Raw genomic sequence first — 14,948 nt, forward strand, 5'->3', positions numbered from 1 at the left:
AAGGTTTCAAGTCCATTACTTTTGGCATTTGGTATAAAGTCACTTTCTCATTTTATTTGCTAATTTATCTGTAACTCTGGCATTACTCTTGGTTACATTTATCTACTGCTATCTGATTTAGACTGCTATAAGCCTATCTTGTTTAGTCAGAGTTTTCTTATTTATGTTAATTATCTGTTTCTTTATTTGCTCTCTACATTTTAAATCGTTTCTTCACTTTGCTGTTTTATGAGAAGGCAGTAGGCAAAAGAAAAAAAAACACCCAAATCAGACAATTTTACTACTTAATAGTTTTTTAATGCATCTTTATAGAGATTGAGGTTATAGTTAATAGCTGGAGTGATATTTTTGGCCTGCCCTTATTTATTAATTACTAGTGCAAAAGTTATTCAAATTGTGGTTTATCCAGGTCAATTTTACTTTTATTTTTACTAATAGCATTTATTCTACTTAAATTGCTTCAGCTATAAAATGTTTTTATTATAACACATAGTGCAGTACAATTATTGTTTTCTGTATTTCTTTGAAAATTTATTCTCTAAACATACATTATGAAATTGTGGAGTGTTTACCAGCGACTTTTTACTTAATTAAAGCCTTCTTTAAGAGTTTCATGGGATGACTGAGTTCTTCATTCATACCTTTTTTTTTTTTTAAGAATAACTTTAAAAAGTCAAACCATGATTCATACAAGTATAAAATGAACATGTGTCAAAGATTTTATTTCACTCGTTAATTAACAAGCAAACCAGCAAGAAGGCAAAACCCTTTTAAAAGAAAATTGGAAAAACAGACACATTTATAGGCAATCAAGAATGCCTAAATGAATTTGCTAATAAATGCAGAATTGGTCAATGTCCTCAGGGCAGTAAAATGTAGGCTTTTGGAATCTTCTCTTCCACCAGGTAGAAATCAATTGCAGAAACAAGATTTATTTTTATCTCTATGGACACCAATCCATTTGAATTACCATCAGTTTTCTACAACTTATGAAACTCTAAGATAGCCCTGTCAAAGTCAGTGAAAGGCACAGGCTTCTATAGAGTCAGATAATTCCAAAAGGTTTGTTAGACATTACCCACCACTCCATTAAAAAGATACCCAGTAATCTTTGTATCCCTTTCAAAATATTTCACCATATTTTCTGATACTTTCCTTTCTGTATAATTTGAACATCTTCACCCCTTTATTCTTCTCTTGTATACCATGTTTTCTCTCCCTCAGTGTTTCTCCATCAGGGGAAATAATTCACAATTCCAAAGTTTTACAGAATGCCATAGAAGTCCAGGTTTTGCCTTGGGCTTCCTAATATTTAGGTGGCTAGAAATGTAGACAACTGGGAAGAGGTGAGATGTGGATGCCCACAGTTCAAACTGCAGATTCCCAGAAATACACAATTTGGACTAGTCAAGGAAGGTCCATATCATTACATTAAAATGCCAGAGTATCTAGTTTTTATAGCATCACCCTACATTTTTCCAGCATAGCATTGTTTAGAGAGCACTTGCCACTATATTTTCCACATTAATGCTCACCACAGTTCTGTGAAGTAGCCCGGTGTTCGTTTTTGATCCTCCTGTTTACAGAGAGTAAACCAAGGCATAGAAAAGTGAGCTGCTTAAGGCCGCATATTTGAAAGGGGCAGAAATAGGACGTTTACTCAGGCGATCTGAGCATTGTCCAGTACACATTCCACTCTGCATCCTTGCGTTCAATTCATGGGGTATTTATTGAACAAACAGTGTTCTTAACAATAGAAACATTCTATGCCTCTGATTTTTATTCCAGTTTATGTAGAAGGAAATATTAAGCCTGAACTATTAACAAAGTTGATATTTTATATTTGTTAGTAATTTGTGTTTTGGTTTTGTTTATGTTTTGAGGGGAAGGCCAAGCAGCTACTTAGATAAAAGAATTGCTAAGCAGCTGAAGAATATGGAAGACAGCTACAATTCCTATGCATTCTTGTACATTCTAGTTGAACAATGACTGATTACATTTTTACCCTCTTCTGTAAGGCGAACGACTGGTAGTTTATCCTATTGAGAAGTGTTGATAGGATATTTATTAGCAGTAACTTCTCTTGGTTTCAGCTTGTATCTTACTTAGCTTTTTCAGTTTTGTGGTTTCTTGGAGGAAGAATACCTGTAATATATATACATTTGGAGATTGTTCTGTAGTGTCAATGAAATGTGGGGATGCAAAAATGTCATTCAAGACTCCCATATGAAATGTCTATTGCTGCCTATATTTTGCAATGGAAAAGTAGCCACAGATAATGTTTTTTGTGTTTTTTTTTTGTTAGTATTCTAAGATTTTCCATCCTAGTAGAAAAATGTGATTTGATTCATCCGATTTACTTTGTATATTAAAGTACAGAAGAAACTGCCACTTTTTTTGGAAATGCAGTATAAGGATAAAGATAAATTTCATATCAGTTCAGCAAGTTCTATTTAGCAATGTATTGAAGTTGAGACTGAATATAATGTTTGGCTTGATTTTCTGTTCAAAATTTTACCCTGATAAGGACAATATTTTCCTACACATATCAGTAGGCAGTAATGATTACTTCAGAGGTTCCAAAGCCAGATACTACACCTGTGCGTTCCAACACAGTTGCTGAATTTATTCCCAAGATGCATGGTAATGTATACTTTGTATTGTTGAGAATGAATAGAGAAAAGTCATAATGATGCCTTCCAGCTGTGCAAGTTAATATTAAAATATAATTTGTTTCCATTTTTCACCTAATAGGTCTCTTTCATTGCTACCCTGTTTACTTAAGTGAACAGGGGAAATGTTGCTTTTTATCTTAAGGATTTCTAACATACCTAGATCTTCCAGTACAGACTTCCATAATTAATGAAATGTTTTTCTTTTTCCTTTCCAGGTTCAGCTCAGCTACTATTTAATAAAACAAAATCTGTAGAATTCACGTTTTGTAATGATACTGTCGTCATTCCTTGCTTTGTTACTAATATGGAGGCGCAAAACACTACTGAAATATACGTAAAGTGGAAATTTAAAGGAAGAGATATTTACACCTTTGATGGAGCTCTGAACAGGTCCACTCTCCCCTCTGGCTTTAATAGTGCAAAAATTGAAGTCTCACAATTACTAAAAGGAGATGCCTCTTTGAAGCTGGATAAGAGTGATGCTGCCTCACATACGGGAAACTACACTTGCGAAGTAACAGAATTAACCAGAGAAGGTGAAACAATCGTCGAGCTAAAATATCGTGTTGGTAAGACTTCTATAAAAGCTCCTCTTTCATTTGTCCTGTTACAACTTGATCTTCTTTCGAGAGTAGGCCAAATGGTGTTAGGTACTCCTTTGAATCAAAAAGCAGTCCATTAATAATGAATGTTGATATAATGTTTAGCAGGTTGAAGATGGTCATTTCTATCCTATTTGTTAGTCTACCCTTCTCAGTAAAACACATTTGCTATTTAATTTGTATTACTTGTTAATTTGTATATTGTGCGGTTCTCAAACTTTCGTCTGAGGACCATTCTATTTGGGTGATTGGTCCTGAGGCAATGTACTGTTCATTTCTGTCTGCTGCCATCCAAGTAGTTTCTTTCCTATGACTAATTTTCAAGTCTCTTTCCAACTATTTAGCCATTTTTTTTTTTTTTTTTTTTGCCTTACACTTTGACCAGGGGTTGGCAAGTCCCAGCCATGCTCCCTTGGGAGAGAATAGAGGAGAATCAGGAGATTAAGTCACATTATCCTGGATGATTTCTTGAGGTTTTCTGTGCTTAGCTTTACTTTGGTCTTCTTTTCCTTGGCCAAGATATGGGAGAGCTAGGGATTCAAATTAATTTATTCAAATTCAGGCTTGATTATAGCACCATTATTCTGCCCTTTTTGTCATAAACTTGGGTTGGTGAGTTATACAAGGTAGTAAGATTAGCTGAAGTAAACAATCTCCCCTCTTTGCTATTTCCTGCTGTGCTAGCTGAGTTCTTCAACCCCGTATGAGTATGTTCTGACTTTCTGTTTTGAAATCTCTGTTGAGAATCACCTGTCATATTACCGATCATGGGTTAACCACATTTTGAGAACCTTAACTCTAGATAGGTTCAGAACTGTTCAGTTGGATCAACTATTTGCCTAGCTTTTGTGAGATATCTGCTACCAGATTAGGAATGGGGTTTTGGGTTTGATGAAATGTTTGGACATCACTTAGGATTGAGAATCGGGAGGCCTGAGTTATAGCCCCTGTTCAGCAACTTACTATTCACTTGTGTGATCTTGAGAAGGTACTTAATTGAGTCCAAGTTACCTCGTGTCTGGAATGGAGATGACAATAGATACTTGCTTTTATGTATTCTACAGCCTAATGAGCATCAAATGAGATCCCAAGTGGACATGTTTTTTTTTTTTTTTTGTAAACGAAAGTGTGTTGTAAATGTTAGTTGTTTTCCCGGGATGTTTATTTTATGAAGTGAGGTACCAAGTTGTTGAAGCTACCCTGAAGAATTGTGAGAGGGATTTGTGTGCAGGGAGGAATGGGCAGGGGATGGCTCTGTTTGGAAGGTTTTTCAGCTCAGAGATCTCTCACATTGTAGATTTTACTATTGCTATTAATTTAGGCAAAGGAGCTTTTTCTTTTCTTTTTTTTTTTTTCTGTTAAGTATACTTTTCAGGAAGGGTGTAATCAGTGAGTCATATACACTGCAAATAACCAGAGTTAGATCATCTAATATCTCGTTGAAATTTTTCTGAGGGAATGTGCAGTTTCGTGGAAATGAAAGAATAAGACGTGGGGGAACAGGAACGTTGTGGGGTAATGTAGGTCACTGAAAGGTAAACTGGAAGTTACGAGATTTGAAAGGCCAGAAGATGAGATGAAGATGGAAGGGAAAGGAAGGCCAGGATCTGAGATAAAAATAGTTTATAATTTTGCATGTGATGGAAATATTGTTTTATCTTTCTTTGTTTTCCAAATACCCTATAAAAATAAGAACTAGACTTATTCTGGGGGCCATTAAAAGGAGACAGTATTGTTTTATTATGGAGAATGTAGAAAATTCTACCAGAGGTTTGAGGCATTTGGCTTTGCATCCATTTAAATTTTTTGAAATAATTATTGATTCATAGGAAGATATAAAGATGGAGAGGTACCGTGTGCCCTTCACACAGTCCCCATGTGGTTCCTCTATATAACTATAGCAGTGTGGAAACCAGGAAGTTCACAATGGTGCGGTATGTGTGAATGGTTCTCTCATTTTATCACGTGTATATTTGTGTAACTACTACCACAATCAGAACATAAACCTGTCCAACATCACAGACATCTCCCTCATGCTTATTCTTACAAGCCATATTGCCACCTCCCACTGTCCCTGACCTGGCAAGCACCAATTTGTCTTCCATATATATAGTTTTGTCATTTCAACAGTGTTAAATAAATGGAATCATACTGGATGACCTTTTAAGAATGGCTTTTTCGCTCAGCACAATGCCCTTGAGATCTATCCAAGTTGTTGCATGTATCAATAGTTCCTTTTTTTTTTTTGCTGAGTAATAGTTCACAGTATGAGTATATCACAGTTTGTTCAACCATTTACCTGTTGGAGGACATTATGGTTGTTTCCAAGTTTGGGCTGTTACAAATGAAGCTGCTGTGAATAGTTGTGCACAGGTTCTTGTGTAGACACAGTTTTCATTTCTCCGGGATAAATGCTTAGAAGTATGGTTACTGGGCTGTATGGTAAGTGTATGCTTAGTTTTTAAAGAAACTGCCAGACTTTTCCAGAGTGGCTGTTTCATTTTACGTTCCCATCAACAGTAAAAGAGTGATCTAGTTTCTCCACACGCACACCAATATCTGGTGCCAATATGTTGTACCCATTTTTAACTGAAAAAAAACCAAAAACTTACCTGCACAAAGAGGTTAAATGGGGCAGGACTCTTACTACGGAATATAAGTTTTTTCTAGTAAGAATACTTACCTGTCATGGACTTTCAAGATTTAGGCATTAGAAACCATTTTTGCTATGTTGTGATTTTTTCAAATACAGGCATAAACGAGAAACAGAATTTTCTCAATAGAGAATTGAATTCTACTTAATGGAATGCAGATAATGGAGACCATTCTTTGTGCCCTTTGTTTTTTTGAAGAACTAGGTCTGAATACATGGAAACGCTGTAAGATGTTGTTTTATGTACCTCTGAGCCTATGTATAATATATTCCAATGTAAGGAGCATTGGACTTGAATTTAGAAAGCTGTTTTCTAGACTTCACTGTTTAATAATAGCTTAAGAAAACTTGGATAAGAAACTCCAACTGTCTGGTCCTCGGATTTTTCTTAGTACAATGGGGATGCCATCACTATCATGGAAATGTTTGAGATATAAATAATATCTCTCTCGCTTCACAAAATTTTACCAAGTGCCTACCATGTGTCAGGCACTGTGCTAGGCGTCACAGGCTCTGTGAAGAATAAGACATTATCACTGATTTCAAAGAAGTGGTTGCAGTACAAATAAAAAGAGTAAAGTGAGCTAACATTTATTTGCACCTGTGCCACATACTTCATGTAAGTCAGATCCTGTTATCCTCTCAGGAACTCTGGGAGATAGAGGGAAGTCTTACCATTGAACAAATGAAGAACCAAAAGAGATTGAAGGCATTGTTCAAGGTCAGAGGAAGAGCCAGGAATTTAACCTAGATCTCTTTGGCACCAAAACCCAGTATTTTTTTACCACCATAGTATGTGGTTCATGTGAAAACACCTTGTAAATAACTAACTACTAAATGCAAATAATAGTAATCGTAAAATGTGTGATTAGTATTTCTATTCTGTTAGCGGTACAAAAACTTGAAAGCTTAAAGTTTATTTTTCTCTAAGTAAACTATTAGAGTTTTGTTTAGAAAGGTCAGTTCCAGTTCCGCAGAGTTGCCAATTCCATTATTATCAACAGCACATGCAGCCTGTTCATAATGAGGACATGAAGGCATTGCATGATCTTTGAATTCTTTTTCTAGTGCTGCGTAACTACTACAGATATAGCGGCTTAAAACAATACCCATTTTTTAGCTCACAGTTTTGTAGGTGGCAAGCCTGGGCATGGCATGACTGGGTTGTCTGATCAAGGTTTTAAACGACTAAAATCAAGGTGTTGCCCAGGTCATACTTTTCATTTGGAGCTTGAGGTCTTATTCCAGGTTCACATAATTACAGCAGAACTCAATTCCTTATGATGATAAGACTGAGGTCCCTGTTTCTTTGTTAAATATCTGCCAGGGAATTCTGGTAGCCCCTAGAGATTGCCTTCATTTCTTACTCCGTGGCCCCTTGCCTATTTAAAGGCAGCAAAGAAGGATCTTCCTTTTGTTGAATCCCTTTCACATGTTGAGTTTATTTGCCAGGAAGAGCCCAGACCCTTTTAAGAGATCATTGATTAGGTCAGCCATCTCTCCCTCAAAAACAATTTCTCTTTCTTAAAGTCAGCTGATTGGGGATCTTAATTACATCAGCAAACTCCCTTCACTGGGTGACATAATCATGGAAATGAAATCCAACCCATTCACAGTCTCAGTTTCCTACACAAAAGGGAAGGGAATTAGGAAAGATCCATGGCCAGGGCAGAGGTTTTGGGGACCACCTTAGAATTCTGGGTTTGATTAAATAAATAATGGGACCGTAGCCTAGCGAGCTGACATATCAAAACAGCCATCACAATCCTGAAACATCAAGTAAAAGTTTGGTTTGCATTTTAGTATTGTAAATGTTACTGGGGTGTGTGTGTGTGTGTGTGTGTGTGTGTGTGTGTGTGTGTGTGTGTGTGTAAACTGGTGTTCCCTCTGTTTGTGGAGGTTTGAAGGAGACACTTTGTTTTGGAACGGTGTCTTCACTTTTTTAGATTGTCTCATTTTTGTAAAGTGATAAGACAAATGAGGTCCTGGGTTTTAATAACACTTAAGCTTGGAAGCAAAAATTAAATACTCATTCATAGCCTACACCCTGGTGATATCACTTCTTTGCCTTTCCTCTGGCAAGAAGTTCATTTTCATGGAAGCCACTCTGCCTGTCCAGGACTCAGAGGAGCGTGATAGACATAGAATAAGGATGTGAACGTTGTTGGCTTATCTTTATTTATTAAGCCCGAGATGGAAAAATATCTGACATTGCTCTTAGTCCATTTAAAGCTTAATTTATGTTCTTAGTGGCATAGAAATTTAGAGCTGAAAGGGATCTTTAAAAAGTATCATGTCTTACTCTCCCCTTGAGGAACAAGAGTTAACGTCATCTGACAATGCTACCATAACAAATCAATAGCTTCATAGGCATGTAAGTGCCTTTATATAAAACGCTGTTGTTTTTTTTTTCCTCCCAGCATCTCAATTGGTTCTTTTTTTTTTTTCCTGAGATGGAGTTTCATTCTTGTTGCCCAGGTTGGAGTGCAATGACACAGCTCACTACAACCTCCACGTCCTGGGTTCAAGTGATTCTCCTGCCTCAGGCTCCCAAGTAGCTGGGATTACAGGCGCATGCCACCACGCCCAGCTAATTTTTGTATTTTCAGTAGAGATGGGTTTTTGCCATGTTGGCCAGGCTAGTCTGAAACTCCTGACCTCATGATCCACCCGCCTTGGCCTCTCAAATTGCTGGGATTAAAGGTGTAAGCCACCGCACCCGGCCTCATTTGGTTCTTAATATCTAATGCAGTGATCCTCAAACTTCTCCCACTGTAACAAATTAGAGAGAGAGGGAGCACATTCATCAGTGACTGTAGCTAAACTCCAGCGGAAATGTACAGCAGTGTTTTCAAACTGAGAGAATCATGGACGCCCCTCTCCATTGTGTGCTCCCCACCCACATCACACACACCAGGGAGCAATTTAAAATCCTGGCATGGTAGTGAGAAGGGAGGGTGATAAACTGATAAACTCCAGTTAAGAATCACTTAGGTCGGGCATGGCAGCCCATGCCTGTAATCCCAGCACTTTGGGAGGCCAAGGTGGGCAGATCATCTGAGATCAGGAGTTCGAGACCAGCCTGGCCAACATGGTAAAACCCTGTCTTTACCAAAAATACAAAAACTGGCTGGGCATGGTGGTACCTGCCGATAATCCCAGCTATTCAGGAGACTGAGGCAAGAGAATTGCGTGAACCCAGGAGGCAAAGGTTGCAGTGAGCTGAGACTTTGCCACTGTACTCAAGCCTGGGCAACAGAGAAAGACTCCATCTCAAAAAAAAAAAAAAATCACTTAGACAGTTTCCTTTTTTGTTCTATAATCTTATTCTCTTTCTGTCATTGAAATGTCTCATATTTCCTATTTTCACATAGAATCTGGGAGTCATCAAGTAGTCGTCTGTTCTGTCTCATCATCTAATTTACAGATTATTTCTATCATACCCCAAGTAGCTGGCCATTGAAATTTTTTACCTAAATCTTGACATGATGAGACATTATTACTTCCCAGAGGACCTTGGTCTGTTATCAGGCAGTTTCAGTTCTTCATAAAGTCAAACTAAAACTTACTACTATTCTCACTCACTGGTGGGGGGGGGGCGCTGTAGTATTTCTCTCAAGTTTATTTTCTCTGTGATAAAAATCCCTATTCTTTTAGCCATTGCATATGGTTTCAGGATCCCCATTCCAGTCATCTTCCTTTGGGGCAGTTCCCTGTTAGATCTTTAAATGTGATGAGTGAAACTGAGCTCAGCACTGTGTTTGTTGGTCACACCCTTCTGCCTTCCGAATTGCTGTTGCTATAATTTTCTGACAGGTCCTGCTTCCCTGTAATCCATTCTCCGTGTGGCTGCCAGAGAAGATCTGAAATAAGTCAGATTATTTTTCTTCCCTACTGAAAGCTTTCCAACCACTTGTCATTGCGCTTAGAATAAAATCCAAACTCTCCCAACAAACTGTTAAGACTCTACATGGTCTTGCCACAGCAGACCTTCCCATCTGATCTCATCACTGAATTCCAGGTCGGTCACAGTGGCCATCGTTTGGTTTCTCAAACTTGCCATTCCTTTGTCATCTCTTCCTCCCCATCTTCACAGCCTAGACTCCTTCTCATCCTAGCCTTCGTTTTGTTCCTCTCTCTACCGTCCTTTCCTTACTGCCTCAGGGCATTTGTTCCTCAGCCTCTCCCATTCTGCACACTCAGGGTCCCCTGCGTTGTTCACTGCTGGCCCTCAAGAGCCTAGAGGAGTTCCTCCCCATGGTGGGCTTTCAATAAGTGTTTTTGGAATAAGTAAAAAATGAGTGGTCACACCAGGGTCAAATGTATCCCTTAGTATTATTGATATATTCTAGTTATTTTCAATGTATTAATATTCTATTAATATATCCTAAAAATTTTTTTGTGTGTAGGGGCAGAGAACAATGAAAGAACATTTCATTGTCAGTTCATCTGGAATATGAGATCAGATATTGGCTATATTTTGAAGGTAGAGCCAGCAGGATTTGCTGTCCAACTAGAGTTAGATGTGGGAGAAATCAAGGAGTCGGGTGTAACTCCAAAGTTTTCAGTCTCAAGCAACTGGAGAAGTGAGGTTACCACTACTGGAATAAGGAAAACTTAGAGGGGAGGTTTAGTGGGGGATGGTGGTGAGGGAAATACCAGGATTCAGTGTGGAACATGTACAGTTGAGATAACTGAAGAGCTTGAATTCACTGTTCCGCAGTTTTTACAACTATAAGGAGGGTTTAATAATTTCTCACATGATAATTGTAATGATTTGAGGAGTTGAGGTACACGATTAAAAACAAAACCACAGAAGAAGTAAGGAAAAATTCATTGGGTAAACATAGCTATTAGACCATACAGCTTTTACCAAATCCATTGGGGATTAGATACAAAAATCTAAGCATGACCTCCAAAATTTTTTCCTGGTAGGGTTTTAGGCTGCATTGAAGTAACTTTTCTTTGGTATAAGAAGATATTCAGTTATACAGTTGGAAATTAAGGTATTAATTCAGAGTGTCTAAAAACACCTCTCAGTAGAGATCTACAACCAAAGAAGCATTAAAAAATTGTCTTCCGTTCACTGGCAAAACTGTCTTACAATTGTATTGAGTTTCTACTACATATAGAACAAAACGCTAAATTCTGAAAAGCTAATATCTATAGAGTTTACACTGTTGTTATATTCTGGGGATTGATGTAAAGCGTTGTAAGCTTAACACAAGAAATATGTGGCTATCATTATGGAGTGAAAGGCTGTAAGGCTTCTCCTGCTCACCTGAGGGGCAGCACGTGGTAGAATTTGAAAGAAGTGTTGATGTCAGAGGAATGCCCATGCTTGCTTAGTGCCATATTCAGAAATGCTCTTCCAACAGCACAACCCCTTGTATAGGCAAACTCTGAAATACTTTCAGTTCATTTACTTGGTTTTGTTGTTAGAGCAGAAATTTCACAACTAAAATTATGGTCTTAGGGGTTTATAAGGTGCAATTAAACTTAATTTTAAAAAATCCTCACAAATCTTATTTGAAGTCGTAATATCTTAATTTCCTTTATATAGGATGTGTGGATATATTTTTATGGTGAAAGTAACATGGGACCCACTTAATAACAGCTTCGTTAATATCCTAAAACCACTCATGTTACTTTACATGTAAACAGTCCTTTTGAAGCTTAATTATGCATGGATAATTGCAGAGTGAGTTTGAGAAAGGACAGACCAGGCGCATCTCTCTCCATCTTAGCCGTACCTAGGGTGCATCTTCCTCACTTAGGTTCCCTGAGTCTGTCTTTACGGGACTACTTCATTGTTACTTGAAGCTACATTCTTGGCACTTTACACACACAGCTACTCAACACACGAACACATAATAATTTTAGTTAACTGAGTGCTTGGTAAGTGCTAAGCTCTGTTTTAAGCCCTTTGCATATGCTTTATTAACTTTGTTAATAGTTAGAACAGTTCTTCAAGATACAGGTACTGTTTTATACCAGCGTAACAGTTGAGGACGCTGAAGAACTGAGAGGCGTGAGGACGTGATCACGGTTCCACAGTGTTAAGTTAGAGCTGAGTTCAGACCCTGACAGTGTGGCCACAGAGCCTTGTTCTCAGCTACTGTGCTGCCCTACCTCTTCCAGTGAAACATGGGTTAGGAAAAATGTGGGAAATGCTTAAGTTACTATATAGTTTTTATTCATAAATAAAATTTATATAAGTACATTATATGTGTAATTTGTTTTATGTATATGTGTATATATATAAATATATGTAAAAGTAAGGGCATAGTTTTCATTGTCTTTATTTTCCATCTCCATGATAAAGCATATATTATAGTCCATTAGCAGGATTTAAAGTGTTATAGTAAATATTAATTGTGACTTTTGTTTTCTTCCTCCCCAGTTTCATGGTTTTCTCCAAATGAAAATATCCTCATTGTTATTTTCCCAATTTTTGCTATACTGCTGTTTTGGGGACAGTTTGGTATTAAAAGTAAGTATTATTTCTGCTTTTCTACTTTTCGCTTCAGTGATGATATAGTTATTTCTTGGAGGCATTATCAATGAAATATTTAAAGTCGTACTAGGAAAAGTGCTGATATGATAAATATGCTACGTCATTTGAATACTAATAGTCTCCTCGAAGTATATGTTGTCACCCACATTTTGCTGCAGTTCACTTTTAATTCCTAAGAAGGCGGTTTTCATTTGGTGTTTTTTAAAAATCTCTTAAGAATGAATGGTGGGAATATTAGTACCAACACCTTAAACTCATGTCACAGTTTAATATTCATGGAACGTCTTCACACACATGTTATTTGGTAAACAGATGGTGACAGGCTGCATTAGTTTTAAGATAGGATGTTATACTTTGGAGCATTTAGATTCCCCTCTTTTTATTTTCCCAGTTTTGAATTTCTCTGTGTGCATGTGTTCACCCTTGGAAAGGTCCAGTTAGAACCACGTTTTATCATCCTCTCTGTGCAGTTCTGCAGCCTCTACAGAAGCAGCCACCAGAGAGTTGTGTTCTTTGATCTTCCTTTCCAATAATAGTAACATAACCAGACTTCTGAGGGCAGATCTTGATGCTGCACTAGATTTAACATCAACAAAATATAATTGTCATTGGTGGGCAAATAGGTAATATGCATTATGATTAATGTTTATAGTCAACCATATTTTCATGTTTTGGTAAAGAAAATTTACAAAATTAATGCAATTCTGAGGTAACAGTCTAAACTTTTAAGCTTTTTAAATGTAAGACTTACTTCTTTCCTTGTAGCACCCTGAAGACCAGTAAATATTTATATAGGCAAGGAATAAATAATGCTTATTTATTCTGCAACCTTTAAACACACAAAAGCTAGTAAAATATTGCAGAGGATTGGCCTATTGTATATTTTATGAATTTTACTTTTACTCAGCAGTTTAAGCTGTGTATATCTATGGTGATGTATAAACATGGAAGGAAGATGACTGATGGATTATATGTTTTAAGTGCTTTTCACATGTATGGCATTCTGGAAATGCTTAGTGATTTCAGAAGTGTTCTTCAGTTTTGTCTGAGAGGGAAAAAGGGGGAGGAAAGGCATGGCAGTGGTAACTGTCAAGACATTTTACAACTTTTACTTTCAAGATAGGGTCTAGACTTCTTTTGGAAATATTCTTATAATTTCTTAATCTTTTCTATCAAGAAAAGGACTAGTTATAGCATCGAGACCTGGTCTGACATCAATGATATTAGGGAAAGCTTTTAACCATATTGACAGATCCAGGCTTTGAGGGTTAAGTCATATGACTTAGGCAGGGAATAGCCTTTTTTAAAGATCATGAAATTATTTCATATAGTGCATTTTTTTTTAGTTTGGCTTGATGAATATTTGCTGTTCCAGATGTTATCATTGGTGACATTATTTTTAGTGAAATGAACCAGGAATAAATCTATTATTGGCTGTATTTTTACAAAACGAGCTTTACGATATTTTTTCTGACTTAAAAAAGTAATACATATCACTTTAGAACACTTCATACAAAGTAGGAAGTTATTGAGAAAAAAACTTATCTGTAGTCCCCAAACCTAGAAATAAACTATTGGTGTATTCTGGTGAATTTTCTATTTTCCTTTCTGTCATTTTCTATTCATTTTTATTACCTTTTTTTAAAAAAGATAACCATAAACGCACTCATACAGCTTATATACTTGTACATTCTGATTTTCCTTCATGTCTTCAGAAATCTTGTTATAGCTGCCTGTGTTCTACTTTTGTGGATGCACTATAATTTACTTAACTCTCATCCTGATGGATTTTAAGGATGTTTCCAATTTTTTTTGATACTATGAAAATAACTCATCTAAAGATATGAAGCCTGGAAATGGCAGAGATATTTTAAGGCTCTAGATACATACTGCCAAAATGTTTTCCTGAAATATTTGTATCAACTACTATTGCAGATGAAAATACCTGTATTTCACCTAGTTATAATTCTGATATTATAACTCTGAAATTTCTACTAATTTGTTGGGTGAAAAACATCTTATTTTAATTTTAATTTTTGCATTAGTAAGGTGGAATATTTCTTTTTTATATTTTTTATTCTGGTAGTATTTTAAGGAACGTGCTTATAAACCTAAAGAAATATTTTGGTGGGAATTTTTTATTTTGGCTCATCTTGAAACAGGTAGATGTGTATTTATGTGCATGGGAAAGGCATGTCTATACTTGATTCACACAGCTTGCACTCATATTTAAAGGTGTTGTTGATGTAATCCCAGCACTTTGGGAGGCCGAGGCGTGTGGATCACGAGGTCAAGAGATCGAGACCATCCTGGTCAACATGGTGAAACCCCGTCTGTACTAAAAATACAAAACATTAGCTGGGCATGGTGGCGTGTACCTGTAATCCCAGCTACTCAGGAGGCTGAGGCAGGAGAATTGCCTGAACCCAGGAGGTGGAGGTTGCGGTGAGCCGAGATCGCGCCATTGCACTCCAGCCTGGGTAACAAGAGTGAAACTCCGT

General features: G+C 37.0%; 1 protein-coding gene across 8 annotated transcripts in view; it reads left to right on the forward strand.

Moving 5' to 3' along the window:
- CD47 (CD47 molecule) overlaps nt 1–14,948 on the forward strand; it is a 48,504-nt gene that overhangs the window by 8,191 nt on the left and 25,365 nt on the right. For all 8 annotated transcript variants that reach the window (XR_004275476.1, XM_032299180.1, XM_032299181.1 and 5 more), the window contains exons 2-3: nt 2,891–3,244; nt 12,334–12,423. Coding sequence is in view for 7 of the 8 variants with exons in the window: in XM_032299180.1 (XP_032155071.1) it covers nt 2,891–3,244; nt 12,334–12,423 (444 nt within the window). In the remaining variant the exon portion in view is untranslated. The remainder of the gene's footprint in view (nt 1–2,890; nt 3,245–12,333; nt 12,424–14,948) is intronic.

The sequence above is a fragment of the Sapajus apella genome, unplaced genomic scaffold, assembly GCF_009761245.1.
Source record: "Sapajus apella isolate SASKATOON/1434 unplaced genomic scaffold, GSC_monkey_1.0 scaffold40, whole genome shotgun sequence".
NCBI classification, from domain to species: Eukaryota; Metazoa; Chordata; class Mammalia; order Primates; family Cebidae; genus Sapajus; species Sapajus apella.